Raw genomic sequence first — 16,154 nt, 5'->3', positions numbered from 1 at the left:
CAGGCACAACGTTAACCCTTTTTTCCTGGTATCAGGACTACCCAAAATAGCAGGGTTCTTTTGAATACCAAAAGCAGAATTTAAGGGCTGTCCTTTACCTTGTACGCAGAAAAGTAAACCGTCATCCCCCTCTCCATTCTGCTCCTATATAAAGTTTTTAATAGGAAATATGCCCATGAACGCTGTCCAAGCACAATGCAGCTGCTTAGAACACAGCGCATGCATTTGGGGCTTTAAATCCACAGAGAAGGAATCTTCTCGGATTTAGTAAATGCAATCTTTAAATGTAGGCCCATACTTAACACTAAGATGTTTACTATGATGTTAAAGCATGAATTTCATTTTATTAGCCACGGCACCAACAGCAGCAGATATTTAAGTGCATTTATATGTCAAAGTTCTCCTGCAAGGCTTGCTTGTTGCTAAAACAAACGTATCGGAAGGTCAGAGGTGCTTAAAGAAGAAGTTTATTGACAGTATCTTCACAAATAAACAGTCTAAAGAAAACTTCAGAAATCTCTGAACTTAGAAACCTTAAAATTGTCTCATTGGCAAAATATTAAAAAAAAGAAAGACCCAAGACCAAAGCAGTGGAAGCTGTCACTGTATTTTAAACCTTCCTCATGCCAACATTTTGGTTCAGTCCTTTAGTTTTGTAACACACATCCAACCCTTCAGCACAATGTTAGTGAGTCACAGTACAATTTTCCTTCAGTAAGGGGATCTCCAGCAATGAGATGTTTATTGTTTTGGCAAGCACCTCCCTGAATCCCGTCAGCTTAGAACTTGAAAGGTAACATCAGCAAGAAACAGCTTTGTAAATACTCCCTCTGAGCCAAATTATTCCGGTATTAATCAAAACCTAAGATCCTCCCCAACCAATCCCAAGCATACCATGTAGTAGCACAAGAAACTATCAGCATGCATTTTAGAGGTCATTTTTGTACTTCAGCTCTGAACTTAAAAACCAAAAAGAGGGACAATTCTGATAAAAGTGTACTCGGATATTTCATAACATTAATATTTATTGCTTTATATGAATACTGTATTGAAAGCCCAAGCATTCAGTTTACACACAGGAATTATACAATTATATACCGTTCCACAATGGCAGTGAGCACTCATTACAATCTACAAAAAATCTACTTTACAGAAATTTAAAAACTCTAAATATCAAAAAGGTACAGTTGAAGAAACAGGTAGAAATTTGGCAGCCAGTAATTGTGACTGGGAGGTTGCAGCTTGCATGTCTTTAAATATGGGAACCGGAAAATACCAAGGGTTTAAAGCAGTAGTTTGTGCTTTGAGCTGGTCTGGAAAAGAAAACGTAACACTGGCTGTCAAAGTAGCATGTTCAAAAATATTTAGTTCACTTCCAAAATGTTGTACAAATTCATGGTGATTTCTCTGCACCCCTAAACCTTTCAGTCGTTCAGCTCAGGTACATAACTACGGTCATGGATTAATCCTTCCAATACAGTGGTGTGAGTTTACCGATGCTATCCCGCCTACCTTCAGGTAATTGAGACTTCTCTACAATGTTCACAATGTTCCAAGAAGCATTCAAAAAAGCAAGTACCTGTTTTGTTTCTTCCAAGGTATTTTTCTTATCATGTTTTCAAACATTTCTCCTACAAAAGTTGAAGCTACGTTTTGATTACAACGTTCTCAACATAAAGCTCATTTTCTCATAAATAAAATGAAATCCTTTCACTCAGGCACCTCAGAAGTATACAAAAGTGTTGTGATCTGAACAGTTCTCTTGGAATGTGTTTACTCTGGTGTTTTCAACATTAGTAGTTCCAGGGTTTCACATGGGCCAGATTTCCTTTGTTTCATTTTCCAGAGGCAAAACAAAGTGCCTTGAGAGGTGAAGTCAGTCTTTCCCTATAGAAAAAAGTATTTACTGTGTTTATCTTTTATAGAAACAGAAAAATATACCATTTCCCCCTTAGAACAGTGAGGGTACACATAAGTGTGCATGCGTGCATATACATGTGTGTGTGAAATGTAACACATTTGAAACACACAACATAAGGTTTCATAGTGTGTATTCAAATAAAAATCTGGAAACCAGCATGAAACCCCGTAAGTTCACATGTCAAATGTTCAAACTGTAACCAAAACATGAAGTAACTGCTAGAGCTGTCAGAAAAAGACAAAGACAAAAAAAGCTTTCTTGCTTACATACAACTAGGTGTGGTAATCTCCAAAAAAGTTGTCAAAATTATAATTGCCTTCCAGTTTAAAAACTTTTATTCTAAATAAAAAAAACTATACACAAACCACTGATTTGACCAAACGAAAGTTCAGCGGTAAGCAGGACCTGAAGGAGCTGGTAGTCACAGTTCTTATCATGTACAACTCTTTCAAGGTTCAATCCATGGAGAAGTTTATTTTACAACCTGCTTTTTTTTTCTTTTTTTTTTGTAAAACTAAAGGTCCACTTTATTACATAAAATTATTTATACAGTGTAAAACCGGAGCCTTATGGAAAATACTGCATCTAAGTGTATTTAAATTAGTCTTGCTCCATAGGTTCATCTGCAGCTTCTGTGGCTTCATTGCTGTTTTCCATCGGGGTCTCTGACGATGTCTCTGGAGTTTCACTAGCATAGGACCCTGACTCCTCTGCTTCACTGCAGTCAGCTCCACTACTGGCAGATCCGCTAGCTGCACTGTCATCCGAGTGTAAATCCTTCTCTGCTTGAGACTGATCAGACTCCTCCATCTGATTGTTCTCCTCAGAGGTCTCTTCATTCACAGTTGAGGATTCAGTGTCTTTTTCTTGATCTTTTCTGTCTGGACCAACATTTCTGGGAGACATGAAGGACTCTAGAAACAGTGAAAGTACAGCATTACTGAGGCATTTTAACCATTTCTTAACCCTGCTACTTTCCGTCCCCAGCAATACTTCTGCAACATAGCCTGGGACAAGCTCTGATGTTATCAGAAGATGTAAAGTACTAGCCAGCATCATCAGGACAGCCAAACCATCCTAATATACCATAAAGTCCATTATTTTAATTAAATAGGTTGTTTTGCTTAATTAAGCTTCAGTGCATAAAGACACAACCTAACGAGTATTTTTAACTTGTTTCCCCACACTCCTTCACTTGTGTTCAGCAGCAGCCTTTCGGGAGCATTGAAGATATCAGCGTTGCTAGTGTACACCCGCCACCATCTAGAGGAATATTTTCCAAATGCAGGAGTCCCAAAAAAATTATTATTAAAAGGAAACTCTGGAGAATATGTAAGAAGTAAGTATTTTTTTTTTTAATTAGGTACAGGGCCTGCCTTACAGTGAGGTAGTTTCTACCGTTCTAAGGATCTGAAGAGATTGTTGCTCAGCTTCCTCGTTCATACGGAAAAGGAACATAATTCACTTTTGACATGGAAAGAACACAACTTTACTCTTTATTTCAGTAATTTGTATTATTAACAGCCATAGGCAGAACCCACCCCCATTCTAGAGAAGAACAAATCTCATGATACCCCAAAGTAGTGATGCTCAAGTTCTTTGTGCATCGTTACAACCCTTGTGTCACTTACTGCCCAAGAGGATTTTAAGTACATTTTGTAAATTTAATAGAGATGTAGAACAAAGAAAGAAAGCAGATTGCCAGGTAATGCAAAACTGAAGGATGAACAAGCAGTCCATCTTCATGCACAACTGGAGACATTCAGCAATCCCAACAGCACTGGCCTCCAGCAAAGAAAATCCCATCTCCTTGGAAAATGTACAGAACAAAGACAATAAAATCTGAAATACCTTCCTCCTCTTCCTCTGTACAGTGCTGCCTGGCACAAGTAGCATCTTTTTCTTTATCCTGAGATGTAGAGGATGTCTCTGTCTCTTCCCCCATGCCTACAGAAACTTCACTGGAAGCAGTTTGGTTAGGTGCATCTCCAACTTCCCATTCCTTGTCAAATTTAAGTCTTTTTACCTCACGTCCTTCTGCTTCTGCAGGATCATCTTCAGAATGTTTATTTTTTACTGGGCTGCTCTGAGCACCTTCTGATTCAGATGCTGGTGATTCACTATAAACAACAAGAGCAGCTGTAGTTATTACTGAAGTAAAACATACTGCATCATAACACACAAGAAAGTAGCAGCTACCTCAAGTTAAACACTCTGCAAGAGGTAATGGTAGAACTCACTTCACCTCAAAGCCACTGCTCCTCCCAATTGCTGATGAAAATACAGAGTGGTCAGGCTATTCTGGTGGGTCCAAATTACAGACAATTGTGGCTTCCCGAACTCTGTTATTGACTTTTCATTTTTACCATACATCACATACACCTACAAGATGTGTTATGGTAACTGTGGGAACTTGAGTTAATTGTTATCTGGACACCCAAACAGCAGCAGAAGTACACATCAAATCCTGCTGCAGACACTTGTCTGTCAAGTTATGTTACTATGCATACCTGAGGTGGCCATCCTCTTTCAGAATATTTTTTGTATGTAAATGAAAAAAATGAGAATAATAAAACCTCACAATACATCCTCCTCACCAACCTGTGTTTTTTGTCTTCTGCTTGCTGCAAGCTTGAGTCTTTATGTTCCACGCTGTCTGGCAAACCATTTGTTGTCATAGGAGTTGACAAAGAAACCTTCGGTCGATTTACTGGTCTGGGAGTTCCAGGACCATTCACATTAGACCTTGAAAAAGAACAATACAAAAACAACCCATCCTTTTAGCAGTGATTTGTTCATGATAGGCAGAAAGCAGCTAGAACTTTGTTTTAAAGAATTCCTTGCTCACATCATGTAAACTATGATAGAACTTTAAATTAAAAAAAATTCTGAACAACAAAGCCACAAAAAGATCAAAGACCAGAGTGAACAGTGTGTATGTTCACAGCTCCTCTACCCTCCTTCCCCCAGTATTCCAGGTCACACTCCATTTTTTGAGGCTACCTATTTTTGATCAGAATAGGCAATAAGGGATCTGAACCTGCTATTTCCAGAACTACCTTGCGTTCATCCAGAAAAAGTTAACTCCCAAAACTGAACTTACCTGTCAGAATACCCTGGTGAGTTTCCTGGGAACATAACACCATTCATCCGATTTAAACTATTGGTATTATTTTTTCTAACAAAAACAAACAACAAAGTTATTAATAAAGGAATTTTGAATTATATGTTTGCACAGAGTTTCCCCCAACTCAAACAGTCCCCCACTGTCAGTCCTCAAAGGGTTCTCTACTTGTACGTTATATCAGGGACACAGGCTGGGATATGAATTCACAGTGCAACAGTTAGACAGGTATCCATTTTTTCCACCACCAGCTATAGTACAAAATAAGTGCTTAGTGTTCAGGGATAGTACCAAACTGTACCATATCCAATTACAAAGCTGGCTGCTCATTCCTAGATTACTACAGGTAATGCTTGCAGACCACTACTGTTAACTATTGATAAGGAAAACTGAACTCTGCACGTCTTCTCGATACAACTACTGCCAATGAAATATATCAGACACATTCTCCCTCCTTCTAACACAAACTTAAAGTTTCAAGGAAAAAAGGTTAAACTTACTCTGAAGATGGATGTACACAGCTGACAACCATGACATTCTGTAATACACAAACAACGTAAAAGTTCAGAAACAGAACCTTCAGCTTTTGACAACACCCCAAAACTAAAGTTACAGGATTTTGGTCACATCTGCTAAAATATGTCTACAGAAAATTGGGCTGAAAGCTACCAGCAGATGACAGATACATAAAAAAATACTCCTGCTCCCCCTTCACAAGGTCAGGCCACAACTGCACTACAAGCCAGTATTTTCATAAGTGGGCTACTCTCACAATGAGGCCAGCACATTAAGCCTCAGGCCAAAGTATTTGTAATTTCTAACTGAAGTATCTCTGGAAAATGAAGTATTCCAAAATGCTGATCAAATTCTGAATTGCTGGAGCAAGGCTCTATTCATACACAAGCCCTGCTTTCAGAAGTGCACAAGCACTATTAGTTATTTTTGGCACAGCCATATTTCCAATGTTAAATTATTTCATCCCCACATAAAAAAAGGGCAGAAATAAAGATTAATTTGGTATGTTTTGCTCAGCCACCTCTCCTCCTGCATGACACTGCAAACTATGTTAGGTTTTACATCCAGAAACCCAGCTTAAAAGGCAAGTTTCTCTCTTCAAATCAATACATAGCCCAATTATACAGGGTGGCTTTTATCACAGGGCCAGCTGAATTAACCCAGATGAACTTTGATGAGGGCTCTTCATAAAGCCTGAGATGTGGTTTCACAGATCTTGTTACTGGCTAAGAAACAGCTTTGTGAAATCCCCATCTCATTTATTCCTGACCATCTCTTTCCCATCTTCCAAGAATATGACTGATTGCATCCACTGTAACAGGGGAAAAAAAAAAAAAAAAAAAAAATCACTCCATTTACAAGTTAAACTTTCTTTGACCAAGAAGTTGAAGTAGCAATCTCAAGCCAATTTTGCCATCTGGAAAATCCTATGTGGAACTACATCCTGAAACACCATGATCTACTTTTGAATGATCCCACATTCTGAAATAAGCTATAAAATACTGTTAGACATCTGTATGCTTTTATGAAGGCACAGTCTTCTACAAAGAGGATTTAAATACTGAAACAAAAGACACTGGGGAAAGAGGCCTCCCTTCTTCTTCTACTGCACCTAATCTGAACCCAAATGTGGAAGGAAATGCCTGATCAAAAAAATTCAAAACTATTTCAGCTGATTATTTCATTTTAGCTAGAACTTGAGACAAAAAGTGACATTACACCCCTACAGACTACAGTTTGAGTACTGCACAGAGAGGAGGAAACACAACAGTTACAGCCCTGAGATTTATGTCTTAACTTTTAACATCAAAAAGCAGTTTTAAAATAAGTTATGAAACCAACTTATATACTTAGAGTAGCTATTAGCTATACTATGGCTACAAGCCATAATGAAACTAACAGACCTTTGGCAGCAATTCAGAAGTTATTTAAGCAGTAGTTGTGCCTGTTTAGCTGTGCTCTCCCTCAGAAACATACATACCTTTTCCACACCTCTTAAAAATTTGTCTGTTCCTGTGTAATTCCTCCTAGGATCTGTCAGCAACTCACAGAGTCGCTGAATAGTGAAGGGGATGCTGTAAGGAAATAGATTTACAACAGTTAAATATGATTTTAATGAGTACCACTGTGAGGAAGGAACATAATGCCTCCTCCCTCTTACTGAGAAAACAGAAAGAAAACAGTACTGACAATACAGCAATATAGAGCAGTAACTCAAGGCCTTATTTTCCCCCCATCTCATACACCAAGGTAACAACACACCATGTTTTGTGCTCACCACAACAAAACGCTCTGGTAGAATCCTAAATATATCATCCCACAACGTAAATGATCCATTAAAACAATGAAAAGGAAATCAGATTGTCAACAGGAAAATAGTTTAAGACTGTATTTATTATTCAAATGTATGGAACAAAAATGGTAAGTGATGCCAAACAAATTTGAGTCATACACTAGAGCTAAAAGAACCTCTCAACTCATAGTTTATTTCATGTTTTACAAAACACATTTACAGAAAAAGCATTAAACATTGGAATCAGTAGAACTAACAAGTCTTTAGCTATTACAAATACTCTACTTGGCCACAACTGGGCAGTATACTTATCTATTACAGAACAGCTCAGCAACAATAACTAAATTCAGAGCAAGATACATAAACCCATATGCACCACATTCACACATTCCAGTTCCTGACAGCTCTGTACTCCACTTCATCCCTACTTACATGAGAAAGTGAGCTTTTAGAAAATCAGTTCTTTACATATGTTTACTAGTTACCTGAGATGTCACACACTTTCATTGCACATTCACAGTATCACATTTTAACAAACTTCTGACAAAATGGTAAAATGTTAAAGTATTTTTCAATAAAATAATGCAGAATCATACATTTTTACAGTTCACTATTTGAAGTTGAAGCCATAAACATTTCAGTAATCAATCTATGAAGAATATATGATACAATACAGTACTGAAGAACCATTGTTTTTATTGGGAATATGACTGATACACCAAATCCAAAGCAGTATGTGTAGAGACTTACATACGTGTGTGTGTATCCCTATATTGTAAGTTTTGTAAAATTTAACTTTTATTTTCTGATGAACTCTGTACAGATTCTTAAGCCTATTTCACCAGCTAACACAGTATGTGCCTCAAGCTTAGGTCATTAGCTAAAAAGCCACATCTTAAAGATGCACAGATCTACCATCAGTTCAGTGCAAACAGGCCAGCATAGCCACGATAAATCATGCTACATGGCACTTCACTGTAACTAAAAGTAAGCAGTAATCAGTCCCCAGTGTCAACAATTTAATTCTGTTTTTAAAGAACTGTCTGTATATCATGTTACTGTGGAAATTATAACCCTCAACTGGAAAATTCTACACAGGTAGGCTACAATGCGGCCACCTTTAGCCCTACTTCCAACACCAGTATCTGAAAGTACAGCACAGGAGGTACATACCACATTTACCCTACCAGTTAATGCCTTCCCTTGCTATTTGCCCTGAATTACACCACACCAACTTAGCTTTACTTGACTTCTGAGACTAGAAAAATTAACTTCATCAATCAGCTGTGCAGAGTTAAAGTACAGCTGCTGAAGCATTAAATACATGAACACTTGCAGAAAGTAATGGTCTAAGACAACAGGCTTTCCAAAACATTTGTCTTACTATGTTATTGCTTAAAAGTAAGTAAAATGGCAGAAACCAAGTGTTTTGGCACACAGGCAAGATATTGCTGGGTCAAAATAGGGAGGTGAAATATATCTCTTCCCCCACTCCCAAAATACGGTAAGTACAAACAAGAACAAACCAGAAATAAGTGTTCCTTTTAACTCAGTTTATTACATGAAGGCTTTTAAGCATGACAATGGTTCTGACATTATTCATTTCCTAAAGCTGCCTCAGTATCAATCAAATTATGCTGCTGTTGAGCAACTTTTGGTCAATCAGTAATCTTTCTGACACCCAAATTCGTTATGATGTTCAGCTTTTGTGTTATGACCTCTTGTAACAAAACTCTTAACTCTAATTCAGTCACAAAGAATTTACCTGATCTGTTAACTTCTCCACATGGGTACATCACTAACTGTAGCTCCTGTTTCTCACTGATAGCCACTTTGGCTTTGGGTTGAGAAGTCCATAATTAGAGACTCTGTAATTTTTTAGATGGATTATACTGTCCGTTCAAAATCTATTTATTTCACAGAAATAAAATACACAGCTAAATCAGCAAAGGTCCTGGAGAATCACTGCCTAATATGTATCCAGCTGTACCTGGCCAGTCACCTGAAGTGCCAATACAGGAACTATTCTGTGAAGATCAATAATTCTAGCTATGTGGGGAATAAGCATACTCAAAGTGTGCAGCCTGCAACTAACTCCAGAAGTTGCCTTCCTATTTTACTCTCAGTTGTAAGAGGTTTGTTTAAACAAAAGCTTAAAGCAGTTCATTTCCCTCCAAAATTTTCCACTGCAAACTGAACTTCGTTTACTGAGCAGCAGATGGCACCAAGTGTCACACTATCATCTCTGCATGTCATTCCTTCAACATTCGTCAATGTTTCTGGTTGGCAGTTAAATTTCACATAATGAATTCTTTTCGGTAAAACTTAACTTCTTTAAAATAGAAGTAACTGAACTTGGCATAAGTTTATACATGAACACCAATGCAGAAGTCTGTGAGCACTACAGGAATTGATCTTCAATGCTCAGAAATGTAATTAGTTCCAGGCATCAGCTGCATGAGTAGTCCTAATGTGCCTGCTGAAGATAACCACTTCAAATCCTATGCAAACACCACAAAACAGCACTATAGTTCAGAATGAATTACAAACCAAAGATTCATCAGACGGACGGGATTCAGGAGGGATGTGGGGAAATGTCAGTCTAACAACTGTATTAAATAGTAGCAAAATACATATAAATTAACATCTAGATTATGATGTTGTCTATTTTATCCATGTTGTGAAGATTCCTCTTTCAGAAATCCCCAATAACTTACCTCAAAACTTTCTGAGAAAGATAAAGAAAATGGCAAAGTCTGTCAAGAATTTCTTACTCCAAAGCATTCTAAAGTACAGATAGCATGAGAATTTGGCTCTGCAAGCATATTACACAACATCAAGTGAGGTACAGTAAGGTTAAACCAGCCAATCTGTGTTTCCTTTGAAACACATTTCCTCTAGAAAGACCCCAAACCAGGGGTCATTCTTAATTCATCGCTTCCTTGACTACAAAAAGAAACTTAAAATTTTTAGGTACTTCTACTGAACTCTTTCCCTAACTCTTATACAAACACCAATAAAAACATCCTAATAATAAAGTCACACCAAGTAGCTCCCTTCTCCACTACAGCACCCTGAAACAGCATCAGTAACTCTAAACAAGAAGCCTGAGTATATCCAATTGCACCAACCAAAACCTGCTGTTGATGCTTTTTGGACACATCACCACATGATTCAGCTTTCACAACAACCACTGTAGGCGTTGCAGGATCGACTAAATTAGCTAGTCTACAATCCTAGCTTCTGAAACATCCCAAAGCATCACTTTCTTTAAGGTAACTAATGCAAACAGCTTGCTTCCTCAAAGACTGGGTGGTTCACTTCAAAGTATGAGGAAGTTAAGCACTTAAGTGTTACAGCAATAGATCAAAATAGCAGGGCCACAGAGTAAGCTTCAGACTTGTTATCCAGAGGTTTGTTTAGTACACTTTGGAACACGAGAAGATAACAGCAGCCCATTCATTAGCTCTCTCCCTGTGAGAACATTACAAATTTTGTGGGCAGAGAAACATTAACAAAGAGCTGGGGGAGGTGGGAGACAGGCATAAAGAATAGGTTTGTTTTTAAATTCCTTCAGTGAAGTAGCCTGGTATAAATACTGGCTAGCTGAGAACTTGCTGAATCTCACATTCTTAGAAGTATCCTACACAACAACAATAGGGAACAGGAGGGAAGAGGAGATCCGATTTACAAGAGACACTTAAACTGCAAATAAATTAAGTAGCATGGAACAATGACAGTGAAAGTTATTAACCTAGCATCAAAACAGGATACTAAGGACATGTTAGTACCACCTGCAAATCTAGAACATCAGGGTTACTGACAAGCTGAGAAAAAAATGCTGAAAAAGTCTTTTGCAAGCATTGAGACCCACAGCAGGATGACTCAGCTTATGGGAAGTCATCTAGGCTAGAAACAAGAACACTACACGACCTATTAAAAAACAGACACACCAGGTGAGACATCAAAATCAATCAGGAGCTTTATTTCAAAGGAAACAAAATTTCCACAATTACGAAGCCAGCAAAAGGGACACACTTTAAGACACTGTCAGCAATAGATCAAATACCCCAAGTCTCTCAGTTAGCAAGTATTGCTCTATCTGTAACTTTGACTCTGGAACAACTTAAGAGTTCAAAGCCAGGGACAGTTTGCCTCCTGGCCACGCCAGGTTCATCACAGAATCACTTCTTCAAAAGCTACTGAACTGCCATAAAGGCGCTGAGAGCTGAACACAAAAGACTTTTCAATTAGGTATTTCAAAATAGGCTGAAAGAAATCTAACTTTACTGTCTATTTTACCTGTTAAATGCACAGAGTGATGCCATGCTTCACTGAATTGTGTTACTTAAAAATGAGCTACATATTGAAAACACCAAAGTGACTGATGGGTCACAGGATGTCCTGATTTTCATTCAAAGACAGAAAAATAAAGTAAAAGTTCTGAAATTACTATCATGCATTTCCAAGGTACGTATTTTGCTTCTGCCCATCTACTTGAGGAAGCAAAACGAACAGTCACAGATAGATACCAAGTTAAAAACTGGGAAAAAACACTTCTGTTATCCTGATTTTATAGAACAAATTATACATACCCATTAAAACCAGCAACAATTTTCAGGATTCTTTCTTTCATTTCTTCAAAAGGAATATATTCCACATTTGGATTGGGGGGCCCTCTTGGTTCAGGAGCTGAGGTTCTGAAATCATCCATTACTTTCTCCAGTTTAAATATGAAATAGCCTTTAAACTGAGACCACTGAACCCTGCAAAAAAACACAAAATATATGCAAGTCAGCCCTAAACCCACAGAAAACCAGTGTAACTATGTTTGCAAAACAACATTCATGCTGGTTATGCCAGTTCAAAGATAAATGAGGCAAGTAATGCAGTATTATTTTTCTTCCTGAATTTTAAGCATGGTAACTATTCAAATAATTACAGAAGAACAATATTATGCAAGTCAATTGCCATTAACAACAGGGTAGGCCATTTCCTTTGAGAACCAATACCCACTTACAATTCAAACCTCAATGTGAAATATGTGCTTATTCTACACAGTTTACCAGTAAGCCTACATGCCACCTAAAGCCTTCACTGAGCACCCAAGAGAAGGGGGGAAAACCAAAAACAAGAAAAAAAGGAAAGGGAAGAAGTGTTCTCAGTCTGGAAACCACACAGCAATTGTACACAGCATTATCTGCTTCAGTTACAAAATGTTACTGAAAGGCCTTTTGTAACTAACTGCTCAGTATCCAGGCACCTTAAAAGCATTTAATAGCACCTCTTTTCCTCAGAAAGGCAAATATTTTGTGTAACAGTTAGAACTTGCCGATGAACATTTGAGCAAAACAACTGACTCCTGAAAAACCTTCCCACAACAGTAAGTAATTAAGGTCTTTCCAAAGTACCTTCTGCCTTACAACTTACAAGCCTTATCATTTACAGAATCCTATACATTGAGATTTTCAAGCAAATGTGTCTCACATTGCATACAATGGGCAAAGCAGGAAAGTGCTGAGAAAGCCCTTCTACACCCATCACCCTACACAACAGCCAGAAGCAGTTCTGGGCCTCCTTTAGCTACTGTGTTTGTTAGCAGCATAGGAAGCAACTTGAAAGCAACCGATTTAGTTCACTTACTATCAATTTTCTTGTTTTAATGCTGATGCAGGACAGGGATGCTGGTGGAGGCAAAGAAGAAACGGAGAATAACCAATCAACAGTAAAGAAAGATAAAAACTATCTTTGACATTTATCTGTAGCATATGCAATCTGGAAGAAAAGGTTCAGATCAAACAAGCATAAGATCTGAACTTATGCTGAAAGAAATGCTGTTTAGCCACAGGCTGTACTTCTACAGGCTGTCAGTGGTAGCAGTTCTATCTTAAACAGCCCTGACTATTTTCAACCCTTCGTAACATACGACCTTCTGCTGGACTGATGCAACTGTCTGTGCTGTGAGCTACATGTGGTGACTCCCCAGCAAAGTGACGATGCTTCTTTCCTGCACACTATTCCCAAGCACTGGTACTACCAAATATAAACCCCCACACCAATGAAGTCACATTTACCTACCCTCTCCATAAACACACTGCCATGTTATCTTTGCCTTCATTTTCTCCTTGGTCTCAAAGAAGTAATTATGAGATAAAAAGGGGGAAAGCTTAGCTCAGGTTTACCTACAGAGATTCAAATAACCCCCAGCCTTTTATTAAGAATGATAAATTTGCAAGAATGGGGGAATCCGATGAGGAAAGCAACTTCCATTTTCCTTACAAGAAACCATTAAGCACCTCACAACAGAGAGCACAGGCTGTAGTGAATAACAGAACCAGAAATTAAAATGGAAAGTAATAAGAAACAAGGTCCCAGAAGAGAATGTCATAGATATATTAAACAACATCACTAAGCAAAACAACTGGATTATTGCTCCAATCAGCATTATACAGGCAAAGCTGAATACTATGTTCCCAGTGTACAATATCAGGCATTACTACTACAAACATTAAACTAGAAAGCTATCCAACTCTGCAGTGCTACCACCGTGATACCAAAGCTTGCATAATAAGCCACAGATTTAAGACATAAGCACATCACAAAACACACACAGAAAAGACACAGTAAATAACCCCATGCCAGAGTAGGATTACTCTCAACGGAGCATCCCAAGAGCTTTACTTGCCTCATGAAAGAAGATTCCACTATTATTCTAAATATTCTTTGACATCCCCATTTGGATATTTTTTCCACGCTTTAAAGCTTGAGCTGTTCTTTGTTTTCATTGTTACTTCTTTCTTGCTAAATATTAAGACTTTTCACAGACTATTAACCCAGTGTTGTGTTGCTGAAATAAACCAAAGTCTAAAATGGCAACCTACTGCCTGACAACAGAACCCACCAGCTCCTCTTTACAGACTGAAGTCTAGAAAACTATCATTTGTTTTAAACCCATGTAATTTGATTTAGTATTTCCTCTATTACAAGAGGACTAAGAACTTACATCTGCAATACACTGCACTACTGATATAAAAAGCCTCTTTCATCCTGTATTTCAAATATACAGTGACTGCGAACCAGGTGATACAGTCCAGCTTACAGACAAAAACAGCAGTTTAAGGATAAACTGATCCTGCAGTCACAAGTCTGACTACAGCTAACCCAGACATAGCAGCACCAACTTCAGATCAACCAAACAAACTGTTGCTAGCAGCAATGTAACAACAGCAGCAGGAGCTCAGGCCAGGCTTGCTGTTTAGGCATCTACTCTTTCTCAGGCAGGTTTTTCTCACCACTTCTGAATTCCCTGCTGCTGGGGCTGCACTACTTAGCAGTGTGAAAGCTAACTGGTTAAAAGCAAGTGTTAAGTTCACATTTCAAACCATAGATGGAAGCAGTTGTTTATGGTACAAAATGCAGTTAGCTGCAAGTCAGAGGTGTCTCATGCTTCTAGAGCTCCTGAGCTCAGTGTTGTAATTTAGACATTGAAATACATGCCCATTTAGAGGATGGTCTTGACGGACTTTCAATCTATGCAACTAGTTTCTAAGGAACAGTTTTATCCCAGTAGCAGAAAGTTACACAAACTCCAGCCACTCAACAGGAAGTAGTATTTGTACCATTAAGACTGAGTCAGCTCCAGACTCATCGATCGTGTAGACAAAACTCAGTCCTGCACCAGAAACACAGTGGATTCCTGGACAGCAGGAAGAAAGAGTACAGGTTTCTGGAGTCTACAATGCAGGTCACTTTTCTCTTTTAGGCCTGACACCTCTATCATTATCCTAAGATGAAGAATCTCTAAATTGTGCACAACATCCTTCAGTTACCTCCTTCCTGCCAACCCAGTAAGCTAGCAGTCCCTCTTCCCTCTTTCTTACCTCATCTACTTATCATTCTCTGCCATTCTTCCAGAAAAGAAGCAGAATTACACACTATTCCTACATAAGAAAATACTTGAAAAGTAAGGGGGAGCAGTGCTGGAAAGATGATTTCTGCTTTCACCCAGAACTGCAACTGCTTCCTTTTCCTTCAAATCCAGTCCCTTCCTCTGCAACAGCAGCATCGACCACAATGTTATCTGACAGTGACAGTCCACCTCCTATACAGCCATGTACTCTGCCTCTATCTTAAGATAACTCTGAAGAAGTACTCAGAAAAGAAACATAATACACAAGATGGATTTACATAAAAGAATCTTAATTCAAGCAAGCTTAATTACACGTATTTGTTAAAGAAACTTATCCACACTTGTGATAAAGTCAGAACACTTAAAATTGTTTATAAAAAATTACACTCAAATCAACCTACAAAACTGAAAAGAATCTGGCTTGTATCTGAAAAAAAAAAAAACCCCATGATTTTAAATTAACTCACTTCTGACCAAAAACCTTTATTTCTGCAGGGACAGTAGACTGGCTTAATTTCCATTTACTGCAGTGGAAGTGATTAAAAAGAGGGAAGTTACCTTTCCTGTTTTACCAGTCTATAAAAGTGCCATGGAGAAGCTGGTATCAGCTGAACACTTGAAACTCACATCTCGTCCACAGAGAAAAACAATTCATTCATAAACAATGGGTAGAACTAATAGCCAATACAGAATAAAATTTAAGATTAAAAATGCCATATCCTCCTAATTATCACAGCAATCCATAGCTACACCTCTACACATTAAGTTATCAGCAGGCACTGAAAGCCTGGTCGCTTAGACAGGTGGACAGCCGTAGTGAGAAGAGAGAAACAAACAGCAAAATGGCCAGCACCAGTTGTCAAGAAAAATTCCCCCACATGTATCAAGCTCC

General features: G+C 38.2%; 1 protein-coding gene across 1 annotated transcript in view; it reads right to left on the bottom strand.

The window, feature by feature from the left end:
• Positions 1–451: 451 nt before the first annotated feature.
• PPP4R2 (protein phosphatase 4 regulatory subunit 2) overlaps positions 452–16,154 on the bottom strand; it is a 67,034-nt gene continuing 51,331 nt past the window's right edge. The window contains exons 4-10 of the mRNA XM_057422990.1: positions 11,949–12,119; positions 7,042–7,135; positions 5,546–5,583; positions 5,025–5,099; positions 4,523–4,666; positions 3,773–4,041; positions 452–2,835 (exon numbers count right to left, since the gene is read on the bottom strand). Of these exons, the coding sequence (XP_057278973.1) occupies positions 2,522–2,835; positions 3,773–4,041; positions 4,523–4,666; positions 5,025–5,099; positions 5,546–5,583; positions 7,042–7,135; positions 11,949–12,119 (1,105 nt within the window). The 3' untranslated portion in view covers positions 452–2,521. The remainder of the gene's footprint in view (positions 2,836–3,772; positions 4,042–4,522; positions 4,667–5,024; positions 5,100–5,545; positions 5,584–7,041; positions 7,136–11,948; positions 12,120–16,154) is intronic.

The sequence above is a fragment of the Pezoporus wallicus genome, unplaced genomic scaffold (genome assembly GCF_028554395.1).
Source record: "Pezoporus wallicus isolate ANWC-B61680 ecotype Strahan unplaced genomic scaffold, APGP_CSIRO_Pwel_v1 contig_7073, whole genome shotgun sequence".
NCBI classification, from domain to species: domain Eukaryota; kingdom Metazoa; phylum Chordata; class Aves; order Psittaciformes; family Psittacidae; genus Pezoporus; species Pezoporus wallicus.
The sequence above is the reverse complement of the archived record's forward strand: the minus strand, read 5'-3'. Positions and strand labels throughout refer to the sequence as shown.